At 42.6% G+C, this 20,927-nt stretch overlaps 1 protein-coding gene across 1 annotated transcript in view; it reads right to left on the bottom strand.

The window, feature by feature from the left end:
* The window catches only part of b3glcta (beta 3-glucosyltransferase a), a 193,249-nt gene that overhangs the window by 44,501 nt on the left and 127,821 nt on the right, over window positions 1-20,927 (bottom strand). Inside the window, exons 5-10 of the mRNA XM_072690983.1 lie at window positions 14,705-14,781; window positions 14,261-14,372; window positions 11,118-11,254; window positions 8,827-8,890; window positions 6,259-6,390; window positions 381-450 (exon numbers count right to left, since the gene is read on the bottom strand). Of these exons, the coding sequence (XP_072547084.1) occupies window positions 381-450; window positions 6,259-6,390; window positions 8,827-8,890; window positions 11,118-11,254; window positions 14,261-14,372; window positions 14,705-14,781 (592 nt within the window). The remainder of the gene's footprint in view (window positions 1-380; window positions 451-6,258; window positions 6,391-8,826; window positions 8,891-11,117; window positions 11,255-14,260; window positions 14,373-14,704; window positions 14,782-20,927) is intronic.

Raw genomic sequence — 20,927 nt, 5'->3', positions numbered from 1 at the left:
AATTAACATTTGTGTTGTATTTCATAAACCATGGACAACATTTCCCCTAACCCCCCCCCCCAAAAAATGACTATTTAGAGCATTTATTTATTAGCAGAAATGACAACTTCTCAAATAATGCAAAGAAATGATTCTAATAATTATAATGTAAAGACGTTATTATAGAAATTTCAACAACACAGTGCTAATATCTGAACTTAATATCTGAGAGCATTCAGAAATCACTATGGTGAAATAAGCTTGACTGCCAATCACAGCTCTCATGTTTGGCTGGCTCTCAGGACAAACAGTATTTCTGCTGCAAAGACACAAAAGTGCTCAGATGGAGAAGAAGAACGGCACGATTAGCCAATGAAGCTCTCCAAGGTCAAACAACTCACCTCTTTCTGAGTGGAACTTCTTACATGTTTTCACTGCCACAAATATATCCTCCCTTCTGACAGGCTCACCCTGGAGGGAAGATGATCAGACAGAGAGAGAGAGAGAGCGAGAGTCAGAAAGAATTGCTCACAGGCACGTACATAATGTATACACTGCATCTGATATCACCCATCATTTATTTAATTTCCAGTCAAAACAGCCAACAATTACAAGCGCCAGCTAAATGACCTATCAGCAAAAGATCACAGGTGCCTGGTGATGGTCCTTTAGCAATTCTGAGACCAGGAGACCAGGACAACAACATTTAGTCTAGTGATGGCCTCCCTCTCCATCACTCATTTTAGCTGTGGGTCTGAAAGGATGTGGAGCCAAATCAAACAAAGAAGCTGCTGGAGTCTTCAGAGCAATGGAGTCCAGACCTCAGCATCATTGAATGTGCTTAGGAGGACTTCAATAGTGAGAACTATATGCATAAAATCCTGTAGTATTACTGCACCACCTCAGTCCACATGCTTCTTTCACACTAGGTGCTGAGTCTGGATCGCTCAGCTCGTCCATTACGGGGTGTTCAATGCATGGTCTGCATTAACAGCAGTGGAGTAAATGTAAATTACACTCCACACCTGCAGGGGGAGCCCAGGACCAAAACGCGAATTTTCACATCACACTTCTTTAAGAAGGTCAGCCTTGTTATCTTGTTTTTTTTTTTTATTCACTTGTACTCTAGTGCTGAATTTATAAATCACACTTTGAGTGCCCTCTTGCGGACAGCTGTACACGTGCATTTCTGGACAAGCTCCAGAAGATATAGAGGCATGTGGACTGAGGCGGTAGAGTAATACTACAAGATTTTACACTAATATGACGCTAGCAGTTCTGGAGAGAAGTCTCGTAGTGCAGCTCCACCACCCAAGCTAAATAGTGCAGTAGCAGCGTTCCGGCCCAGAGTGGGAATGACCGAGATGCCGTTCTCCCGGTTCCAGTCAGTGGAGTGATCTTAAAGCTGCTTTTTAATTTTATTTAATTTATTAATTTTATCAGATTTTCACCCGTTTTCTCCCCGATTTGGACTGCTAATTACCCAGCCTGTACATAATCTCCTCCCCATCGCACGCGATGCCCCTGACACCAGTGAGGGCCAGCAACCGCGTACCTGGCTCCAATGCAACAGCCTGCAAGTGCCAGTGACGGCCAGCACCACAATGGGTGCCATCTACCCACCCTGGAGAGAGCAAGACCAACTGTGCTCAGTCAGCTAGCAGAATGACTGGGATTCGACCACCTGCCCCCGCCGCCCCCCCACAAAGCTGCTATTTTTATTACCATAATTTATATTATTTTAATGTTTGTTTGATGTCTATATTATGCCAAAAATAAGCTAACGTGTAATATTTGCCCTGTGAATGTCTAAACATTTTAACGTTACCATATCGGAAACCCACCTTAAATGACTGACATATTGATTAGCCTTGTTAAAATAAACCAAACCGAGTGTCAGAATATGTGCTGAATGCAACTTGCCTGAAACTGCAGCCAGCGTGAAACTGCGGCTCTACGGTCAAATATTATTGGATTCTGCAGCTCTTTAAAAACTGATGTTGGTGGGATCCTGGGTGGGCCTTTATTCTAATGGATCACACTTCAGCCCTTTGAAACCACACTATAGTGAAACTACAGTTCCAAACTCTACTATACTGTTCAAACACACTTACACAACCACACACACACACACACACACACACACACACACACACACACACACACATACACGGTGACAGAAGGACAGACAGTGCAGCAGTGCTCAGCAGGAGCTTGCTCGTTTTCAGGAAATGCCTGTTGCTCACAATCAATCACAGAGCTTTTACTTTGGAATCTAACTCCAATTATCGTGCATGTGTGTGTGCATGTGTGTGTGCATGTGTGTGTGCATGTGTGTGTGTGTGTGTGTGTGTGTGTGTGTGCGCTCGCTGTCTTCAAACCCAGACTGAAGACCCTCCTCTTCTGAGAGTACTTGTGCGAATAGTAGAGTGTTCACCTTATAGACTTGTGTTTTGTAGAGTCTAAACTTAGAGGAATCTTTGATCTATTAGTCTATTCAAACTAGCTGAGGTTTTTCTTGGATAAATAGCAAAGCACTTTTGTAAGTCGCTCTGGAGAAGATTGTCTGCTAAATGCCTTAAATGTAAATGAGCAGCGCTGCTCTAGGCCATCTGATACTCAGAGCTGTAGCTGAGCTAGTTAAGCAAAGGCTTAGGTAGTGCTGAGCTTAGATAGTGGCTACAGATCCAAAACCACCAGGAAAAGCCTATGAATTCTGCTTTCTGTCCTTTCAGCAGCAGTCGCTCCATCGTAAGCCACCAGTCGCTTGAGTCGTAATCATCTAAACTTTCAGTCAGTTTGTCCTGTGGAGAGCAGACTGTTATCCTGCTAACTAAGCTAACACTAACCAGCTTCTCTCTCCTGATTCACAGCAGTTTAACAGTTGTAATGGTCAGACTGATGGTTTGACATTTATTCAATGACTGATTCAAAACTACAGAGTCTTCACTTAGTCACCCTGTGAGCAAACTGGACGCTGTATTTGGTCATTTTTCAAAAATAAAGGAAAAAGGCAGTATGGAATTGTATGGAAGCTACGTAAACATGAGTAAACCCCTCACCACAGGTCATCCCGTACATCGCGGTATGAATTAGAGGTGGAATAACGGCATAGGAAAGTGGATACTACCCAACCTCGATGCCACAAAAAAGTCTCGAAAGTCGACTATTAACCATGACGTTCAGCTCAGAATTTCTCTGTAATATTAAATTTCTCCGTATTAATTCTCCGTAATAAAGGGTTAGGAGCTGATTCTGAATGTTGAGAAAAGCTTTTTAGGTGTTTAGACCCACCTGCTTAAGAACTGTTACCTACATTCTTACCTACAAATGTGCTTTAAATGATTCTTTAAGCAATGATATAGAAGAACCACTTTTATGAGGTGTAAGGGCCAGAAACCCTATAAATTGGTGAAGAATGTTTACATGCAGTGAAGGTCCTGCAGACCATTAAAAGGTTCACCCTCACATATCTACACAACAAAAACATGCTTCTTTATGGAACCAATAACAGTTCTTCTATAACACTACTTATGGAAGCACCATTATTTTTAAGACTGCTGTGAAATCCCAGGAAACATGCACCAAATGTGGAGATTGTCATTAAAAAAAGCAAATGTACATATCTGGATATCTGGAACTAGACTGTATAGAAACCAAGCTTTTCAGTTATATAGGAGATAATGTGTTTGGTGGGTTAGATGTTGTGGTAGATGTTGCAGAGCCGGACCTTTATTAATTCAGCTAAGGTCAGTTATGGGAGTGAATATCATTTAACACAGACGCACCATTAATCTTTTTATATGATTCTAGTTTATGAGAATATTCGTTATAGATGCAGTTTACCCCCAAAAAATCTGAAAACCACCATTTCTGCCTACAGTGTCTTGCTTGGAATGCTTACAGGAGTAAAATGATGGGAAACTGGGAGAGGTAGATAAGAAACTTTCACCTGATCAGTTGATTTTTCATCTCTAAAGTTCATGAAGGTTGAAGAGGAAGGCAAACTATGAGAGGTAAAGTGTTGTCTAATGCACAATAATAAAAGCTGAAGCACACCATTAGCAATTCTCCACTTAGGGAAAGGTGGGTGGTAGAGGCAGGCTCTATCACTCATGAATACTTCATGAATGATCCGTCTCAGGCAGTAGCTCTGAATGTGAATTAGCAATTATACGCTAATAAATTCTCAGCCTGAACTACAGAACCTTGAAAAAAAATAAAAAAAATCAAGCAGTCCGAAAGCACTCCCCCCGCCTGTGTTGTTGTCTGGATTTCTGTATTTAATGTAAATTCAATTAGCGCGTCTCCCCTAATGACCTCTAGACCCCTTAAACTCTTAGAAGAGAATTTCTAAAAATGGAATAGAGCATCTTAAGGGCATTCTAGCACCTGAAAGTCTTGATGTTTTGGTCACCGTATGAACATTTGAGCTGGTTAGTTCTGCTTTCACACTGCAGTTTAGTGAGCACACTACAGAACTTTGCATGATATACGACCTACGTCCCGTCGTCTGCACCTACATGGGCTGCTTTTACCAATACTGATTGACATGGATTGGTTTGTAGAGGGCTGCAAGTCTGATGTCGGAGTGTCGTCAGTTCAGGGGATCGGCTTTCCCGAACAGATTGATTGGGTTCCACTAAACAGCTGATATTACAGCATTGCTACCAGCAGCACCAACAAGCTTCAAGCTCAGAACTTGAGACGAGCTGCAATCCACCAAATGAATGAGATCATCCTGCAACAGTTAGATCATCACTGGCAGATACATCCTCCCTGCATGCTCCTGTCACTTATTTTCACTTCCTTTTTTTCTTCTATGGTTTAATGGGTGGTGATAGCCTGCCTCAACAGCCCATAATTGGTCTGAAGGTCTAAACCACTCTCACTCTGCAAAGAACCGGTTCGTTTGATCTGGACCAGGACCACCTTTTGTGGTTGACCAAAATGTAGTCCTTTGGTCCAGACCATAGCTATTTTAGTTTGGACCAAACTGAAAAGTGTGGACCGAAGAAGCTTCCTTAGATGGACAAAAGTATTGGGACACATTGATTGTCTCTACTGTCCAAAGAAGGCTTTCTACTAGATTTTGGAGATCCGCACTGCTGTGAGGATTTGACTGCATTCAGCGTTAATGAGGTCAGGAAGCTGCAATGATCACTACCCCACCTCAAGCCCAAATTATCCCAAAAGTACTGGATGGAAAACCATATGAACCATTCTAGAGAACACAGTTCCTCCACTGCTCCACAGCTCAATAATACTGGGGGGCTTTATACTCCTCTAGTCCACACCTGGCATTAGGCAGCATGGTGCCAATAGGTTCATGATGTTTATCTGCTCCAGAGAGTCCTATTCTATTGGCAATACTTCACTACAGGGACTAGACATGCTGAACGTGTGTGCATTTGCATTTAAAGTAGCTGAATGCATTCGTTAGAAAGGGTGTCCACAAATATTTGGACTTGTATAGCCTAGGGTGTAAAGGACCTTAAAATACATCATATGTCTAATAACCTGCAGGCCGCCTTTGCTCAGCTGCAACAACCTGAGAAATCACACAGTTTGCCGAGGAACCTTGTCTGTGTGTCAAACTAGTGGATCACAAGCTTTAGACTTTTAATGTATTCATCTGTCGACTAAGTTACTTCATGCATGATTCGACCTTCATGATTGAGACCTTAAAAAAAAAGAAAACAAAGACAAGAACCTTCCCAATCCAGAAGCCGATCAAAGCTGCATAGATCTGAGAAAAGGAGAACAGTAAGACCGGAGCAGGAGGAGGATAATCCCTGAAAACTCGGAGCTCTAAGGAACTCCGTGAAAAAGATCTCACCCTGGCAAAAACACATCCCTGACCCTAGACAAAGTTCAGGAAAACTGCTGCTTGTTCAGTTGCCATACCGTCACTCTAACCGCACTCTCAGGCTGTCTATTCTCTCTAGCCACAAAACTGCCTAACATGTTAGCACCTCTCCCAGTAAAAAATACGGTCTAGCAAAATTTATGGACAACATTTATGGAAAAACGCTGGAGAAGACCTTTTTTATGTGGCGTTCCCGTTCTGTAATCCCTCCACAGTTCTTTAAGTAATATTAAAGTGAAATACTTCATAAAACAATCTGCCGGATTTGGAACCAGTTCTGAGGCCTTATTATTATTATTATTATTATTTTGGGGTTAGCAGCGGATCCTCTACAGTCAGCGCACTAGGCTGCTTTAACGTGCCTAAGGCCACGCTGGTGGCTGTGGTGGCCAGGTCTTGCGGTTACCTACACACAGTGGTGAGTGGGTGCTAACGGTGGTGGCGCAGTCCTGGGCTTTGGGGGAATGCTCTGGCAGCGTACACAGCTCTGGGACGGCCGTCAGTCTGGGCCCTTTACCTTCATCCCAAATATACAGCGCCACCTAGAATGACAGAATGCGGTTTGATTATTGTACAGTTCAAAAGAAAGGAAATGCAGCTGATGTCAGCTGTTAATTTTTTTACAATCTTCTATATATCCCATTTTACATATGGCCAATATTAGCATGTAAAAAAACTTCGTACTTGTATGTGAAAAGATTTAATTCAGAGTCATTTTGGAGCATTTCTATTGGTCCGTTCATCATGAAATCATGAAAAAATTAAAAACTGCCATTAGTCCCCGATCCTGTGTTCTTCTATCCAACACATTGTGTGTACTGTATTTACATATTGTATATTAATGTATTAAAAATCATGCAGTCTGGCTATTACATAGCCTTAAATACATACCTGTATATATTTATATATATTTATATGCATTTATTATGCAGTTGTATTTCATAAACCATGGGACAACCCCTAAACTATTTTCCCTAAACTCCAAATAAAAATATTACTATTTAGAGCATTTACTTGCAGAAATGACTCAATTTGCAGAATCATTTGCAGAATTGCTCAACTAATGCAAAGAAATTATTATTATAATCATAATGCTAAGAAAATTATTACTCAAATTTAAACAACAGTACTAATATTTGAACTTTGAGAGCATTTAAAAAACCCTATGGTGAAATAAGCTTGACAGCCAATCACAGCTTTTCAGTCCTGGCAGACTCTCCACTAGTCTTTCACATTACTGTTGGGACTTCATGGCTTTCATAGTCTGCAAATTCAGGAAACTCAGCTCTGTTTGATGAAAGGCCTGGAAGAAAATGACTGCCGTACACATAGAGATGCAGATATAAGAAGAAATCTCTTCCAGAGCTGTGTATATATATATATATATATATCCCATAACCAACAAAGTCTATTATCCTAGAGAAGAAAGAAAGAAATAGGAAAATACATAATATGCTCTCACACACAAACACACACACACACACACACACACACACACACACACACACACACACACACACACACACACACAGGGATGGGCAGGGAAAAGCTCATCAGCTCATGTGGAGAAAATACAGAGCGAGAAAAGAGAGAGAGCGAGAGCGAGAGAGATGGAGTTTTGCAGAAGATACAGAATGTCCCCAGCCCTGCAACGTGACAGACTCTTTCAGATTGGAGAACTGGGGGATGTAAAGCCTGGGGAAAAAACTGGAATGAAAGATTAGAGAGAGTGTGTGAGCGCGGAGTAGCAGTAGCTGTATTTATTTATTTATTTATTTATTTATTTTTGCTTTGTTTTGGTTACATATTTATAAAACACAATCTTCATCAGCAGCAACGTCTTACAGGAACACCGTAGTGTTCGTCAAAGTAATCTCCGGCAGACGCATCTGGAGCATACAATCGATTACACAGAGCTCCCATTGACTTAAAGCACGCTTGTAATAGAGGCCAGCGGGCAGGTGCTGGAGCTGCCATTAGAAGGGAGTTCTGTTCTTTTTCGTTCTGCATTTAGATTACGGTCTGCAGCAAATCAGCTGTGTGCCACAGATGTGCCTAATAAACATTTGGGAGGAAAAGACACTGGAGTATCGTTCCTCTGATAATTAAAAGTTTTTTTTACTAAATTAAAGGGAAATCTGTTAATATAATGGGACATTATACTGGGGCAACATTTGATGTAGTATATGAGTTTTATTACAAGCAAGCAGCAGTGGAGTAGCTGAACTCCCTCTCTGTACATAAGCTGTGTATTCTCTTTACCTGAGCACTAGCTGCTATACTCATACCTGCAGTGTGCACCTTGTTAAAGATATGTACGTGATGCTGTTTACAGCTCCAGACGGGTCTACCCGGTCTACCCCAGAATACTTTCCTGAACTCTCTGTTTTACTCTTCTGTGGACCCTGTCTCTTGTTTTGTCCACTGTCCTAGCACTATTGTCCTACCTATACTGTACTGGAGACTTCCTGTAGCTGCTGCCTGCATCAGATTCAGACCCCTGATGCTGGCCTACAAAGCTTAGACTGGACCAACCAGCCTCTTCGTACTGATGGCGATGGTGAAAAGCCGATCCGCACCAAGAGTCCTTCCAGCTTCAAGTACGGCTCGGCCCGACCCGCCATCCTTTATGATCCACGGAAGACGAGCGTCCAGGCTTTTCTCTGTCCTGCACCGAAGTGGTGGAATGAAGTTCCCCTGGGTGTCCGAACAGCAGAGTCCAACACCCACTGTCTTCAAACCCAGACTGAAGACCCTCAACTTCCATAAGTACTTGGGCGAAGTGTCGCCTCAAGCATTATGGTCTCCTTCCTGACTTTTGTGTTTAGTAGTATCTAAGCTTAGAGGGATCTTTTGGATTCTAGTCTATATAAACTAGCTAAGGGTATTTTCTGAGTAAACAGTGGCATCATTCTGCTTTAAAAGTGGACCTTTTATTTATTTATGAATAAATAAATTGACCATGCTGGTTTGCTTACCTCGTGTTTGAGGTCTATGGTGAAGTCTGACTTTAGAGGCTCCTCCAGCACCTTATTTGCAAGCCTGAAATGGGAAAATCACATCCATTAAAACCAGTGAAAGCACTTCCACACCAATAATAACGGAGGATGTTCTGAATTTACAGAAACAAATGTTCAATTCTCACCCTCCCTTCATATCTTGATCATTCCTTTAATAAAATGCAGAAAATAGTGCTAATGTGTCAACTCTCCCAAGTGGGTGGGACTCATTTCAATGAAAGGTAATGTAATGAAAAACTGCCAGATACAAAATATGACAAAGCTAAATGAAAAAAAAAAAAAATACCCTGAACCTTACACTATATAGAGTTACAAATAGGGCCCAGCCTATTCCCTTCACCCCTAATCTAATTACCCCCTACATTACAACCTCTTCCCCAGGGTCCTCAACTAGGCACTTCCCTCAGTCAGGGCTTCTCAGGGTTAAGCCCACCTCAACCACCAACTACTTTACCCTGTTATGTTGCTGTGATCAGTCCACAGCTACACTATGGTCTGATACTGGCTTGACAAGGGTCCAGAAGCACAGCTCCTCACAGTGGTCTACAGGTCTACTGCTGTTTCTCTTTTTTAAGCCCATGAGACCTCTGGAGGGCTCAACAGTAAAAGTACCAACAGTGGTGTCCCAGACCCACTCTCCCCCAAGCTCACTGCTCAGGATTTTGCCAGATTACTCACACCTTTCATAACATTACACCAACAGCATGAGCACTACACCCTTCCCCACCCAACCTCAGCTCTTCTTATCCACAACTGCTGAGTAGATCTTTCAGCTACGTCTGACAATTCCTTCATGGCTGTTCTCAGCACACGTCCTCTAGGCAATATGTCAAGAACATGCTGTTTTATATGCCATAACAAAATGGACAAAAGTATTAGGACACATACAGCAGCTTTTACATCTAATTCTAAACCTATAGGCATTATTAATATGGAGCTGGTCCTCCTTTGCTCTAAGCTCTACCAGCAGCAGCAGGTCTGGAGCTCTGCTGCAGTTATTGAGTCAGTTGGAGGCTTTTCTGCACTCTGCTCTGAGCTCAGCACTCGGCCCTGACCCTGCTCTGTAACTTTACGTGGTCTGACAGACACTCGGTGGACACTGAGCTGCTCTCTGTGAGCTGTTCCTCCTAAACTCTTCCACTGTTCAATAATAACACCATTCACAGCTGATGGAGGAAGATCTAGGAGAGAAGGTCTAAATTTCACCAGCTGACTTGTTGTTGTTGTTGCAGCGGTGTCTCCTATTACATACAGAACCACGCTGGAGTTCAGTGAGCTCTTCAGAACCTCCCAGTCTCTCACTAATGTGTGTAAGAAAGGCCGACTGCATGACTAGAGGCGTGACTTTATACACCTGTAGCAATGAGACCGAATCAAACACCCCATACTTTTGTTCATTTAATGTTTCTGTCCCCATTAAGTAAACAATAATTATATAAATGAAAAAATCTGTCATATATTAGTCATACTGCATACACAGCACTTTGTGTATGAATGACCCTAGCCAATGATTAGGAGGTGTGCCCCGACACTTATGGCAATAAAGTTTCAATGTTAATAGTAATAATAATAATAATAATAATAATATCATCTTTTCCCTTTAACAGCACCCCTGAGCCTGTAGGCTTTACATATTTAGTGTCTGGCTGAATACACCTGTGGCAATGGGACTAAATTAAACACCTAAATTCAAAGAGCTGTGTCCCAATACTTTTTTTCCTTTATGTATATATCTATACATTTACATACATACATACCCTCGCCAGTCTAAAAATATTTTACAGCCAGGACTTGGTTCATCTGAATATTTAATCAAGATAGGATCACTGAAGGCAGTCTGCTTTTCCAATCATTTGGTTGAATACATCCTATAAATAAATAAGTAAGTTCCTGGTTCCTGTTCTTCTGTAACACTGTAACAGTAACTGTACATTCCCATAACAAAGTTTTATAGTAATTCCTGTCCATCTGTCGGTCATGAAGCCAAAAAAAATATGTTCTTTACAGAATAAAATGAAAGGTCCGACAGTGCTGACCACTATTACGGACATTAATGTAATAAAGCAGCCCTATGCTGGTCACCTCAGCTAATGTGTAGATGTGGATTTTAATGGGGTGAAATGGGACACACAGCATTTAGAAGTACTGGCTGCATCAGCACCGTCCCAAAATCACATATTACACTGGAATAGGACGGTACATGTGGCACTGCTAGTTTCATAATGAGCCTGAGGCTGAGGGCGAGAGACCTGTTGACGAGGGGAATGCTCAGAGCCCATCCTGCAGAGAAGTCCGGGTACTTGAAGGCAGAGGGGTTCTCCGCAAAGGCATAATGGTGGATGATGGTGGATTCATCATCGTGCAGCGACTTGCCAAGAAACCACTCCTAAAAGCACAGAAAGAGAGAGAGAGAGAGAGAGAGAGAGAGAGAGATGTGGTGAGAGTGATGCCAATTTCAGGCAGCAGCTCTGATACATAGTCTGTTGTGTTCCAGCACATTACAATCTGGATAATAGGGACAGAAACATTATATGGACAAAAGTATTGGGACACATATCTTTGAATTCAGGCGTTTTATGCAGTCTCATTGCCACAGGTGTATAAAATCAAGCCCCTAGCCCTACAGTCTGCCTTTCTTACACAGATTAGTGAAAGAATGGGAGTGGGTTCTACAGAGCTCACTGAACTCCAGCGTGGTTCTGTATGTAATAGGAGACACCGCTGCACCAACAACAACAAGTCAGCTGGTGAAATTTTATAATACCCTCCCTCCTAGATCTTCCTCCATCAGCTGTGAGTGGTGTTACTATTGAACAGTGGAAGAGTTTAGGGGGAACAGCTCACAGAGAGCAGCTCAGTGTCCACCGAGTGTCTGTCAGACCACGTAAAGTTACAGAGCGGGGTCAGGGCAGAGTGCTGAGCTCTGCTGACTTAATAACTGCAGCAGAGCTCCAGACCTGTCACTGAATGCAATCAAGTCCTCACAGCAATGCTCCTCCAAAATCTAGTAGAAAACCTTCTTCACTGGACAGCGGACACAGTTACTCCAACAAATACAGGATAAACACTTGTTAAATGGCCTTGATGTTGGAAGAAACAATGAATAGGTGTTCAAATACTTTTGTGAATTCAAAGGGATAAACTACTAAAAGCTACGTATGTCCATACTACAAGGTAGCTCCAGTTAAGTCCAGCCTGTTTTCATCTTCTGTCTATTTATGTGTTTAGGCCATGATAATGTGGCTAGAGCCATTCCCTTACTTCAGTAAAGAGGATGAATTCAGAGCACCTGGAAACTTACAACTCACATAGCACAGTCACAGCAGCATTAGCAACAACAGCAGTGATTTATTAGGTGTTTGGAAAAAATGCTAAGCCATAAAACTCAAGTGTATTGATCAGAGCCCAGCTGCGGAACCACAGCGCCTCCAGGCCACAAACAGAGCCTCTGCTCCGCACTGCTGAACGTTAAAGGACATATTACAAAGAGCTTCGAACGCACGAGGAAACTGTTACTGACAAATAAAGGAAGCTTTTCTCTGCCACTGCTGCCCCTGGCTTCCTCGCCGGCCCGAATCTGTCATGCTCACTTTCAGTAGCTAAACCAGCTAATCAGAGCGCAATCCTGAAATGCTTCTGTGATGAACTGTGAGTAAATAAGTCAGGACATCATTCAACATTTACGCCCTGTTGCTGTGTAGACCCTCAGGACAGGATCTCAGAAGCCCTTCCCTTGTAGCTCCACCATGCTGGTGTTTAGATGGAGACTGTAGCTTATCGGTTGATGCCAAATCTTTGCAAACAGTGTTCTGTATAGTCCTGAAGAACGGTCCTCTATCATACACCTGTTAGAAAGGAAGTTCTTCACAGGTTCTTTAGTAAAGGCAATGCTTTGTTTAATGACCATGACCAATGAACGCAACGATTGATAGCATATATGGTTCTTGACCTGGTAAAGTGGTTTCTATACGAACTAGGGTTCGGGTTGGGGTTTGGGTTAGCCCTGTAGCCTCACAGGCTTCACAAGTTTAAAGCCTTAAGGGTCAATTTGCAATTATCTGTAAATAATATTGTTTTTTCTCAGAGTTTTTTTTTACTTTTATTATTTATATTGTGTATATAGTGGTAAATTACCACTATAAAGAGTAACTACAACGTATGCCCAAATGTTTGTGGACACCCCTCCTAAGGAAATGCAAAGAGCCCTACTCTTTATAGTGGTAATTTATCTACGTTTTTGCATCTGAGTGTCTTGCTATCCCTTTGCTGCTGTGACACTGAGAATTTCCCCACTGTGAGACTAATAAAGGATTATCTTATCTTATCTTAAGTCCTCAGAAGCCCCTCCCTTGTAGCTGCACCTTGCTGTTCTTTAGCTGGAGATTCCTAGTAAAGAGGGTTCTGTCTAGTACTGAGGAACGGTATGAAGGCATTGAACCTCACAGCAATGATCTTCCAAAATCATAGAGACTCTTCCCTGGACAGTAGAGACAGTTACTCCAACAAAAGAGGATCAACTGATTTTTAATGACCTTGATGTTGGAAGAAACTATGAATGGGTGTCCCAATACGTTTGTGAATTCAAAGGGATGAACTACTGAAAGTTATGTATGCCCTACTCAGACATCAGATGACTTGAGGATATCTCCAGTTATGGAGACGAACCATTTATAACTGGTGTTCCACCATGTGCCTCTTGATATAGGGCTGTTTAAATTGGAATTTTAAAGAACCACAAACATCTGAAAAAGAAACTAAATGAAAGCATAACTCGTTCTTTACCTGGTTTCTATAAAAAATAGGGTTAGGATTGGAGTTAGCTTCTTAGAAGCCCTCCCTTGTAGCTGCATCTTGCTGGTGTGCAGTTGGAGACTGTAGCTCATCTGTTGATGTACACTTTTAGCACAGCTAAACAAGCATATAAAACCATTCACAATAGTTTTTCCATTATATACACTATATGGACAAAAGTATTGGGACACATGCTCATTCACTGCTTCTTCTGAAATCAAGCAGTGTGTGATCTGTATCATCTGTCTTAGCAATGGTAATTAATTTAACCTTGCCGAATGCATTTCCTTAGGCTGTCCACAAACATTTGGACATACAGTGTATTTACTCTTGCCCAACTATATGTACACACAGGATAACCCTAACCCTAACCCTAGTTCTAGCCCTAACCCTAACCCTAGTCCTAGCCCTAACCTTTACCCTAACCCTAGTCCTAGCCCTAACCCTAACTCAAGCCCTGTACTTATGTTAATGTGGTCATGTGATCCGATTCCCAAAAGGTGTGGGACGGTGGTGGGTATTAGCCACTAGGCTTTGGGAATTACACTGTAATCAGGCCACAGGTAAGAGATCCATCCCTGTCCAAAAAATCTGCACTTACTTTTCTGCGGCCAAACGTCTTGAGGACACTGAGAAGTCTGTCCAGCCTCACGCTGGTCTCCTCCTCCAGAAACACAATCCATGAGGAGTTCTCCCCAAAGTGGGAGGAAAAACTGAGGAAACAAACACACACAGCACAAACACACACTCGCTGCAGCACAGCTCATTACTCTCTACAGTAAAACACTGCACACAACAGATAATGGCCACCACTTCAAACAAGCACTTCTCCATATTTAAGGGGAGCTCAGGGGCATAATGGCACTGGAGAGCACAACGATGCATTCACTGAAATGGAAAAAGGGGGGTGGGGGGTCAATATCTACAGATGGAAATACATCAATAGCACATTATTTTAAGCAGCAGTAGATGAAGGAAGTAGACGGAGTCGGCCGAAGCCGTGAAAGAGCCCGCAGGAGTTGTGTGAGGATGAGGGTGCACTTACTAAGGCAGCAAGGGCAGAATGCTCCAGTCCCCCTCATTGTCTGACAGGGTGTGAAGAAGCAGGATGGTGGGTGGACTCTATAAAGGGAAAGACACACTGTTAGAGAGAGAGAAGAGATGGAGAAACTGAGAGAAATACTGGACATTTCCTCATGGACAACTGCTGCGACATTGTTACTGTCGTTGTTGTGGTAATCATAATAATAAAATACTAGTATTAAAAAAGGGGGTCGTTAGTGGATCCCTTATCCGGTGCATATCCACATTGAATCAAATTCTTCAACCCCTAAACGCAGAAAGGCTTATTAATACACACTAAGGGGTATTACTCAGTAACTCTACAGGGTCTTCTGTAGAAGCGGGTTGGGGCTATTCTCTTGTAATAACTCTTTCGGCCCATCGGCGGTCCACAGGCTTTTTTTTAAGGGGTTGATGAATCACATACATGAGAATTTTTTATTTACTAGGTCAAGAACCATGTATGCCTTCAAATGGTTCCTTGAGTTGCCATGTTTCCTCAAAAACCACACACTTGGGAGTTGGGACGTTTTAACACTAGAATTCATTTCCAGGCCCGGGAGCTCGGTACGCTTGGGCAGGTATGAAAGACCCATCTCCGGTCCTCCTAAAATCGGGGTGATCTGGGGTTCACTTCCAGCCGTGCGGCCTGTTGCGTGTATGGAAGCTATTCGCTCACTAAGCTGCATGTGGGTGTCGATATGCAATTGGTTTATTTTGTCACATGACTGCTTTGACTCGTTGCCTGTATGGCTAAAAATCCTCTCCTTTTTTTTATTTCAGGTGTTCCCGCAAGGTGAAATTCCAAACGGATAAACGGCTGAGGTCCTACCATTTCACTGAAGTAGGGGTCAAAATTGCGCGGCCGATCCACGGTTCGAAAACAATTTGCAATCCAGTGATAACGAGTCCCTCCCCAGAATTGAGCCAATGCGTATTCGGGACAAGTGTACAAATTGCACCCATTGCTGACACAGATGTGCAAATGCACCCATGCACAACTTGTCTAGTCCCTGTAGAGAAGTACTGCCAATAGAATAGGACTCTCTGGAGCAGATAAACATCATGAACCTATTGGCTCCATGCTGCCTAATGCCAGGCGTGGGCTATAGAGGGGTATAAAGTCCCCCAGAATTGAGCTGTGCAATGGAAGCAGTGGAAGAACTGAGATTTCTGGAATGATGGATGGTGGAGCTCCATCCAGTCCTTTTGGGATGAGTTGGGGAGTTGTGGATGAGGTGGGGTGGTAATCATCATCAACATCCAATATCCTGACCTCACTAACACTTCAGATGCTGAGTGAAATCAAATCCTCACAGCAGAGCTCCTACAAAATCTAGCAGACAACCTTCTTCGCTGGACAGTAGAGACAGTTACTTCAACAAAAGCAGGAAACAGCCTTGAGAAGGTGTCCCAATACTTTTGTCTATATATATTCCAGAGCTTAGGCTTGTTAACGAATGTCTTGCATTGGCATAAACAATGTTAAGCCGAACAACCGTCACATCATCATCAGATGGAGGGGAAACACAACCTCGCGCTAACAGGATGAGGAGGGAAAAAAAAAAAAAAGCTGGAAAGGAACTCGGACTGAAATGCTGCACTAATTATGTCCCATCTCACACCATCACCTCTGCAGACGCCTGATGTTAATTCTGACAGCTGCTGATTGATGTCACCTGAGGTGAAGGTAAATTAAGTGAGCAGGCCACCTCCATCGCTCCACCCTTTAAGAGGGGAATGGCGTGGACAAGTAGGTCAGACAGACTTAAGCCTCCTGACATTTCCTGACCGTCGCCTGCATCTGCGCTTTCACAAAGCTAAAAGCATCGCGAGAGCCTGTGACTCAGGCTGAAGATGATGAAGATAAGGGTCAGCGAGACCCTGCCATTGTCTGGCGTTGTGCAGGAACAGGTACAGCATGCTGCTCCAATCATGCCCCAGCCAGCAGGAGGATGCTAATTGAGCTAGCGCCATCTTGCGCACATGGTCTGCCACCTGACATCACCGGGACTGATAGGAGGGGACCTAAAACTAATTTATAAAAAAGGTTCTTAAAATACCAGATGAGGGAGCAAGCTACACAAAGTGCCTGTGATTGCAGAGCTAATTTTTGGGACAGTGTTGTTGGGTTTTTGTAAACAATAGCTCTCCAATACCGAAAGAGGAGGCTTTCATAACCCCAGAAAAATCTGGATTCCTGCAATGGAAAGGAGAGCAGTGCTTTGGAAAGCTCAGTGAGGAAGCTGAAAGTCAGGATCTAGATTTTGAAAGAGTATGAGGAGTAGTGGTATAACAGTAATACTGTATACTGCGATATGTAAAAATGATATTTCAAAACTACGACATCTCTGATGAAATTTCTACTACATGCTCCTTTCACCCTGCTCTTCAATGCTCAGGATCCCACTGGACCACCACATAGCAGGTAGTATTTGGGTAGTGGGTCATTCTCAGGTATGAGTGGATCAGACACAGCAGTGCTGCTGGAGTGCTTAAACACCTCAGTGTCACTGCTGGACTGAGAATAGTCCTCCAACTCCTTCGGGCAGCCTCCTTCCGGCAGCCTCCTTCAGGCATCCTTCTTCAGGCATCCTTCTTCTGGCAGCCTCCTTCCGGGCAGCCTCTTTTCCGGCAGCCTCCTTCCCGGCAGCCTCCTTTCCGGCAGCCTCCTTTCCGGCAGCCAACTCTCTAACAGACATCACAGGAACAGCTGGAAGGTCAGCTTGACACACAACGACCTCTCCTGACAATTTACCCAATTATGTTGGAGATCAGATCAGGTAGGGGAAAATGAACCCACAGAGCCTCAGCATCCGAGTAAATTCATTACAGATAAACAGGACTAATGGGTGACATTAATGAAAATGTCTCCTCTGTTGAAAATGAATCAGCCCTTAATCCACCCCCCATCACACACACACACACACACACACACACACACACACACTCTACGTCAACTATCTGTACTGTAATGCTGAAATGTAGAGTGTATCCTTTTTCAAAAAAGACATGAAAAAAAGAATGAATCAGGGTAAATCCGAGTGCTTTTCTAAGCTCTCAGAAACACAGACAGCTGAATCAGGGCAGGCGTCTGGCCCACCTCAAAACACAGAGCCAACAGAACCTGGCAATTAGAGACGTGAACGACAGCTGCACGCCAAACTCTTACAGTATTTAGTCCAGCAAAAAGAGCACTACAAGCTTTTCCCCAAAGCAGAGGGAGATGATATGACACAGGGAAGCTCAGTATCTGTAACACAGCCACCTATTTAAGGTGTACAGAGGTGCACCAACCAGCACAAATCTGCATCACTGATGTGATGAGGGTCTCATTGGCCATCTCTAACTGAGATACAGAACTACAAGCCATGATCTATAACAATCGAGAGCATTTAATTATAATAAATAGGCTATACGAAGGATTTCAGAAGGTATATAAATAAATCTAAATATGGGGTGCATCCTTAGAGATTTTCTATTGTTTACAGCCAACATCATTAATCTGTGTAGTGTATAATATATAACATATCAAATATGAATTCATATTAACCTGAATCTGAATATCTCTGCATTGGTTGAACCCTTTGTTATTTGCTGTTAGCTGAAAGCCCAGATTTGTAAATATGCAGTGTTTTAATTACATTCTCCAGTCTTTGAGATGCTCTGTTCAAAAATACACACACACACACACACACACACACACACACACGCACAATCATCTAAAGATTTAATGTAAACATCTTCAGCAACAGCCTGGACTTTAACACTGTCTTATACAGTGTCGCTCACGCTGACCGACTTGTAGGCTGCCGCTGTGGCCCCCTAGTGGTACAACCATAGTCCTACATAGTGCCAGTTGTCTAGAGCTGAACATTACTGAACTCTGAAAAAAAGTGTATTTAGGAATTCTGTTGCTGGACGTTACTGCATTCAGCATGCTCAGTTGAGTACACAGACAGACAGTCCAATATAGACAGATGCATAAAAAGATACTGTATATACAGATAGATAGTCTCAAACAGACACGTACATACAGACAGACATGTAGAGATACATAGAAAGCAATTCCGACAGATAGACATGTATAAAGACAGCCATTAAGAGATATAGATTGACAGAGATATAGACAGAAAGATGTAGAGATGTCGAGAGAGAGAGAGAGAGAGAGAGAGAGAGAGAGAGAGAGAGAGAGAGAGAGAGAGAGAGAGAGAGAGAGACAGACATATACACAGATAGACAGAGTGACAAATATACAGACTGAGATAAAGAGACAGACAGAAAGATATATAGACAAATAGATAAACAGTTAGACAGGTAGACAAAAAGACAGACGGGTATATAGACAGAAAGAGAAACAGAAAAAGAGATATATACACACAGACAGCTGGTGAGAGACAGACCTATAGAGAGAAAGACAGACAGGTGTAGAGATGTATAAACAGACAGAGGGATATACAGTGTGTGCAGAATTATTAGGCAAGTTGTATTTGAGAGGATTCTTTTTATTATTGAACAACAACTATGTTCTCAATCAACCCAAAAGACTCAAATATCACAAGCTTAATATTTTTGGAAGTTGGAGTGGTTTGTGCAGGTAACTATTACTGTGCAGAATTATTAGGCAACTTAATAAAAAACAAATATATACCCATCTCACTTGTTTATTATCACCAGGTAAACCAATATAACAAAATTTAGAAATAAACATTTCTGACATTCAAAAACCAAAACCAAAAACAAATCAGTGACCAATAGAGCCACCTTTCTTTACCATGACACTCAAAAGCCTTCCATCCAGAGATTCTGTCAGTCTCATCTACGATCAGCATTGCGTGCAGCAGACACCACAGCCTCCCAGACACTGTTCAGAGAGGTGTACTGTTTTCCCTCCCTGTAGATCTCACATTTCATGAGGGACCACAGGTTCTCTATGGGGTTCAGACCAGGTGAACAAGGGGGCCATGTCATCGTTTTTTCTTTTTAGACCCTTACTGGCCAGCCACGCTGTGGAGTATTTGGATGCATGTGATGGAGCATTGTCCTGCATGAAAATCATGGTTTTCTTGAACGATACCGACTTCTTTCTGTACCACTGCTTGAAGAAGGTGTCTTCCAGAAAAGGTCTGGGAGTTGAGCTTCACTCCATCCTCAACCTGAAAAGGTCCTACAAGTTCATCTTTGATGATACCAACCCATACCAGTACCCCACCTCCACCTTGCTGGTGTCTGAGTGGAGCACTCTGCCCTTTACTGATCCAGCCTCGGGCCCGTCCATCTGCCCCATCAAGAGTCACCTGCATATCATCAGTCCATAAAACCTTAGAAAAATCAGTCTTAAGATATTTCTTGGCCCAGTCTTGACATTTTACCTTATGTTTCTTGTTCAAAGGTGGTCGTTTTTCAGCCTTCCTTACCTTGGCCATGTCCCTGAGTATCGCACACCTTGTGCTTTTTGATACTCCAGTAACGTTGCAGCTCTGAAATATGACAAAACTGGTGGCAAATGGCATCTTGGCAGCTTCACGCTTGATTTTCCTCAATTCATGGGCAGTTATTTTGCGCCTTTTTTTCCAACACGTTTCTTGCGACCTTGTTGGCTATTTGCCATAAAACGCTTGATTGTTCGGTGATCACGCTTCAAAAGTTTAGCAATTTCAAGACTGCTGCATCCCTCTGCAAGACATCTCACAATTTTTGCCTTTTTAGAGTCCGTCAAATCTCTCTTCTGACCCATTTTGCCAAAGGAAAAGAAGTTGCCTAATAATTAAGCACACCTTATATAGGGTGTTGATGTCATTAGACCACACCCCTTCTCATTACAGAGATGCACATCACCTGATTTACTTGATTGGTAGTTGGCTTTCAAGCTCATAGAGCTTGGAGTAGGACAACATGTATAAAAAGGATGATGTGATCAAAATACTCATTTGCCTAATAATTCTGCACACAGTGTATATATATAGACAGACAGAGAGATAGAGATAGACAGAAAGATATATAGACAGACAGAGATATAGAGATAGACAGAAAGATATATAGACAGACAGAGATATAGCCACAGACAGATATAGATATAAAAACAGCTATATACACAGACAGACAGAGTGATAGACAGAAAGATATATAGACAGACAGAGGCCGATACACAGATGGGTGGACGTGTATATAGACAAATAGATAAACAGTTATAGACAAATGTCTTG

Source organism: Salminus brasiliensis, chromosome 11, assembly GCF_030463535.1.
Source record: "Salminus brasiliensis chromosome 11, fSalBra1.hap2, whole genome shotgun sequence".
Taxonomy (NCBI): Eukaryota; Metazoa; Chordata; class Actinopteri; order Characiformes; family Bryconidae; genus Salminus; species Salminus brasiliensis.
Note: the sequence above shows the minus strand (reverse complement) of the source record. Positions and strands in the feature narration are given on the sequence as shown.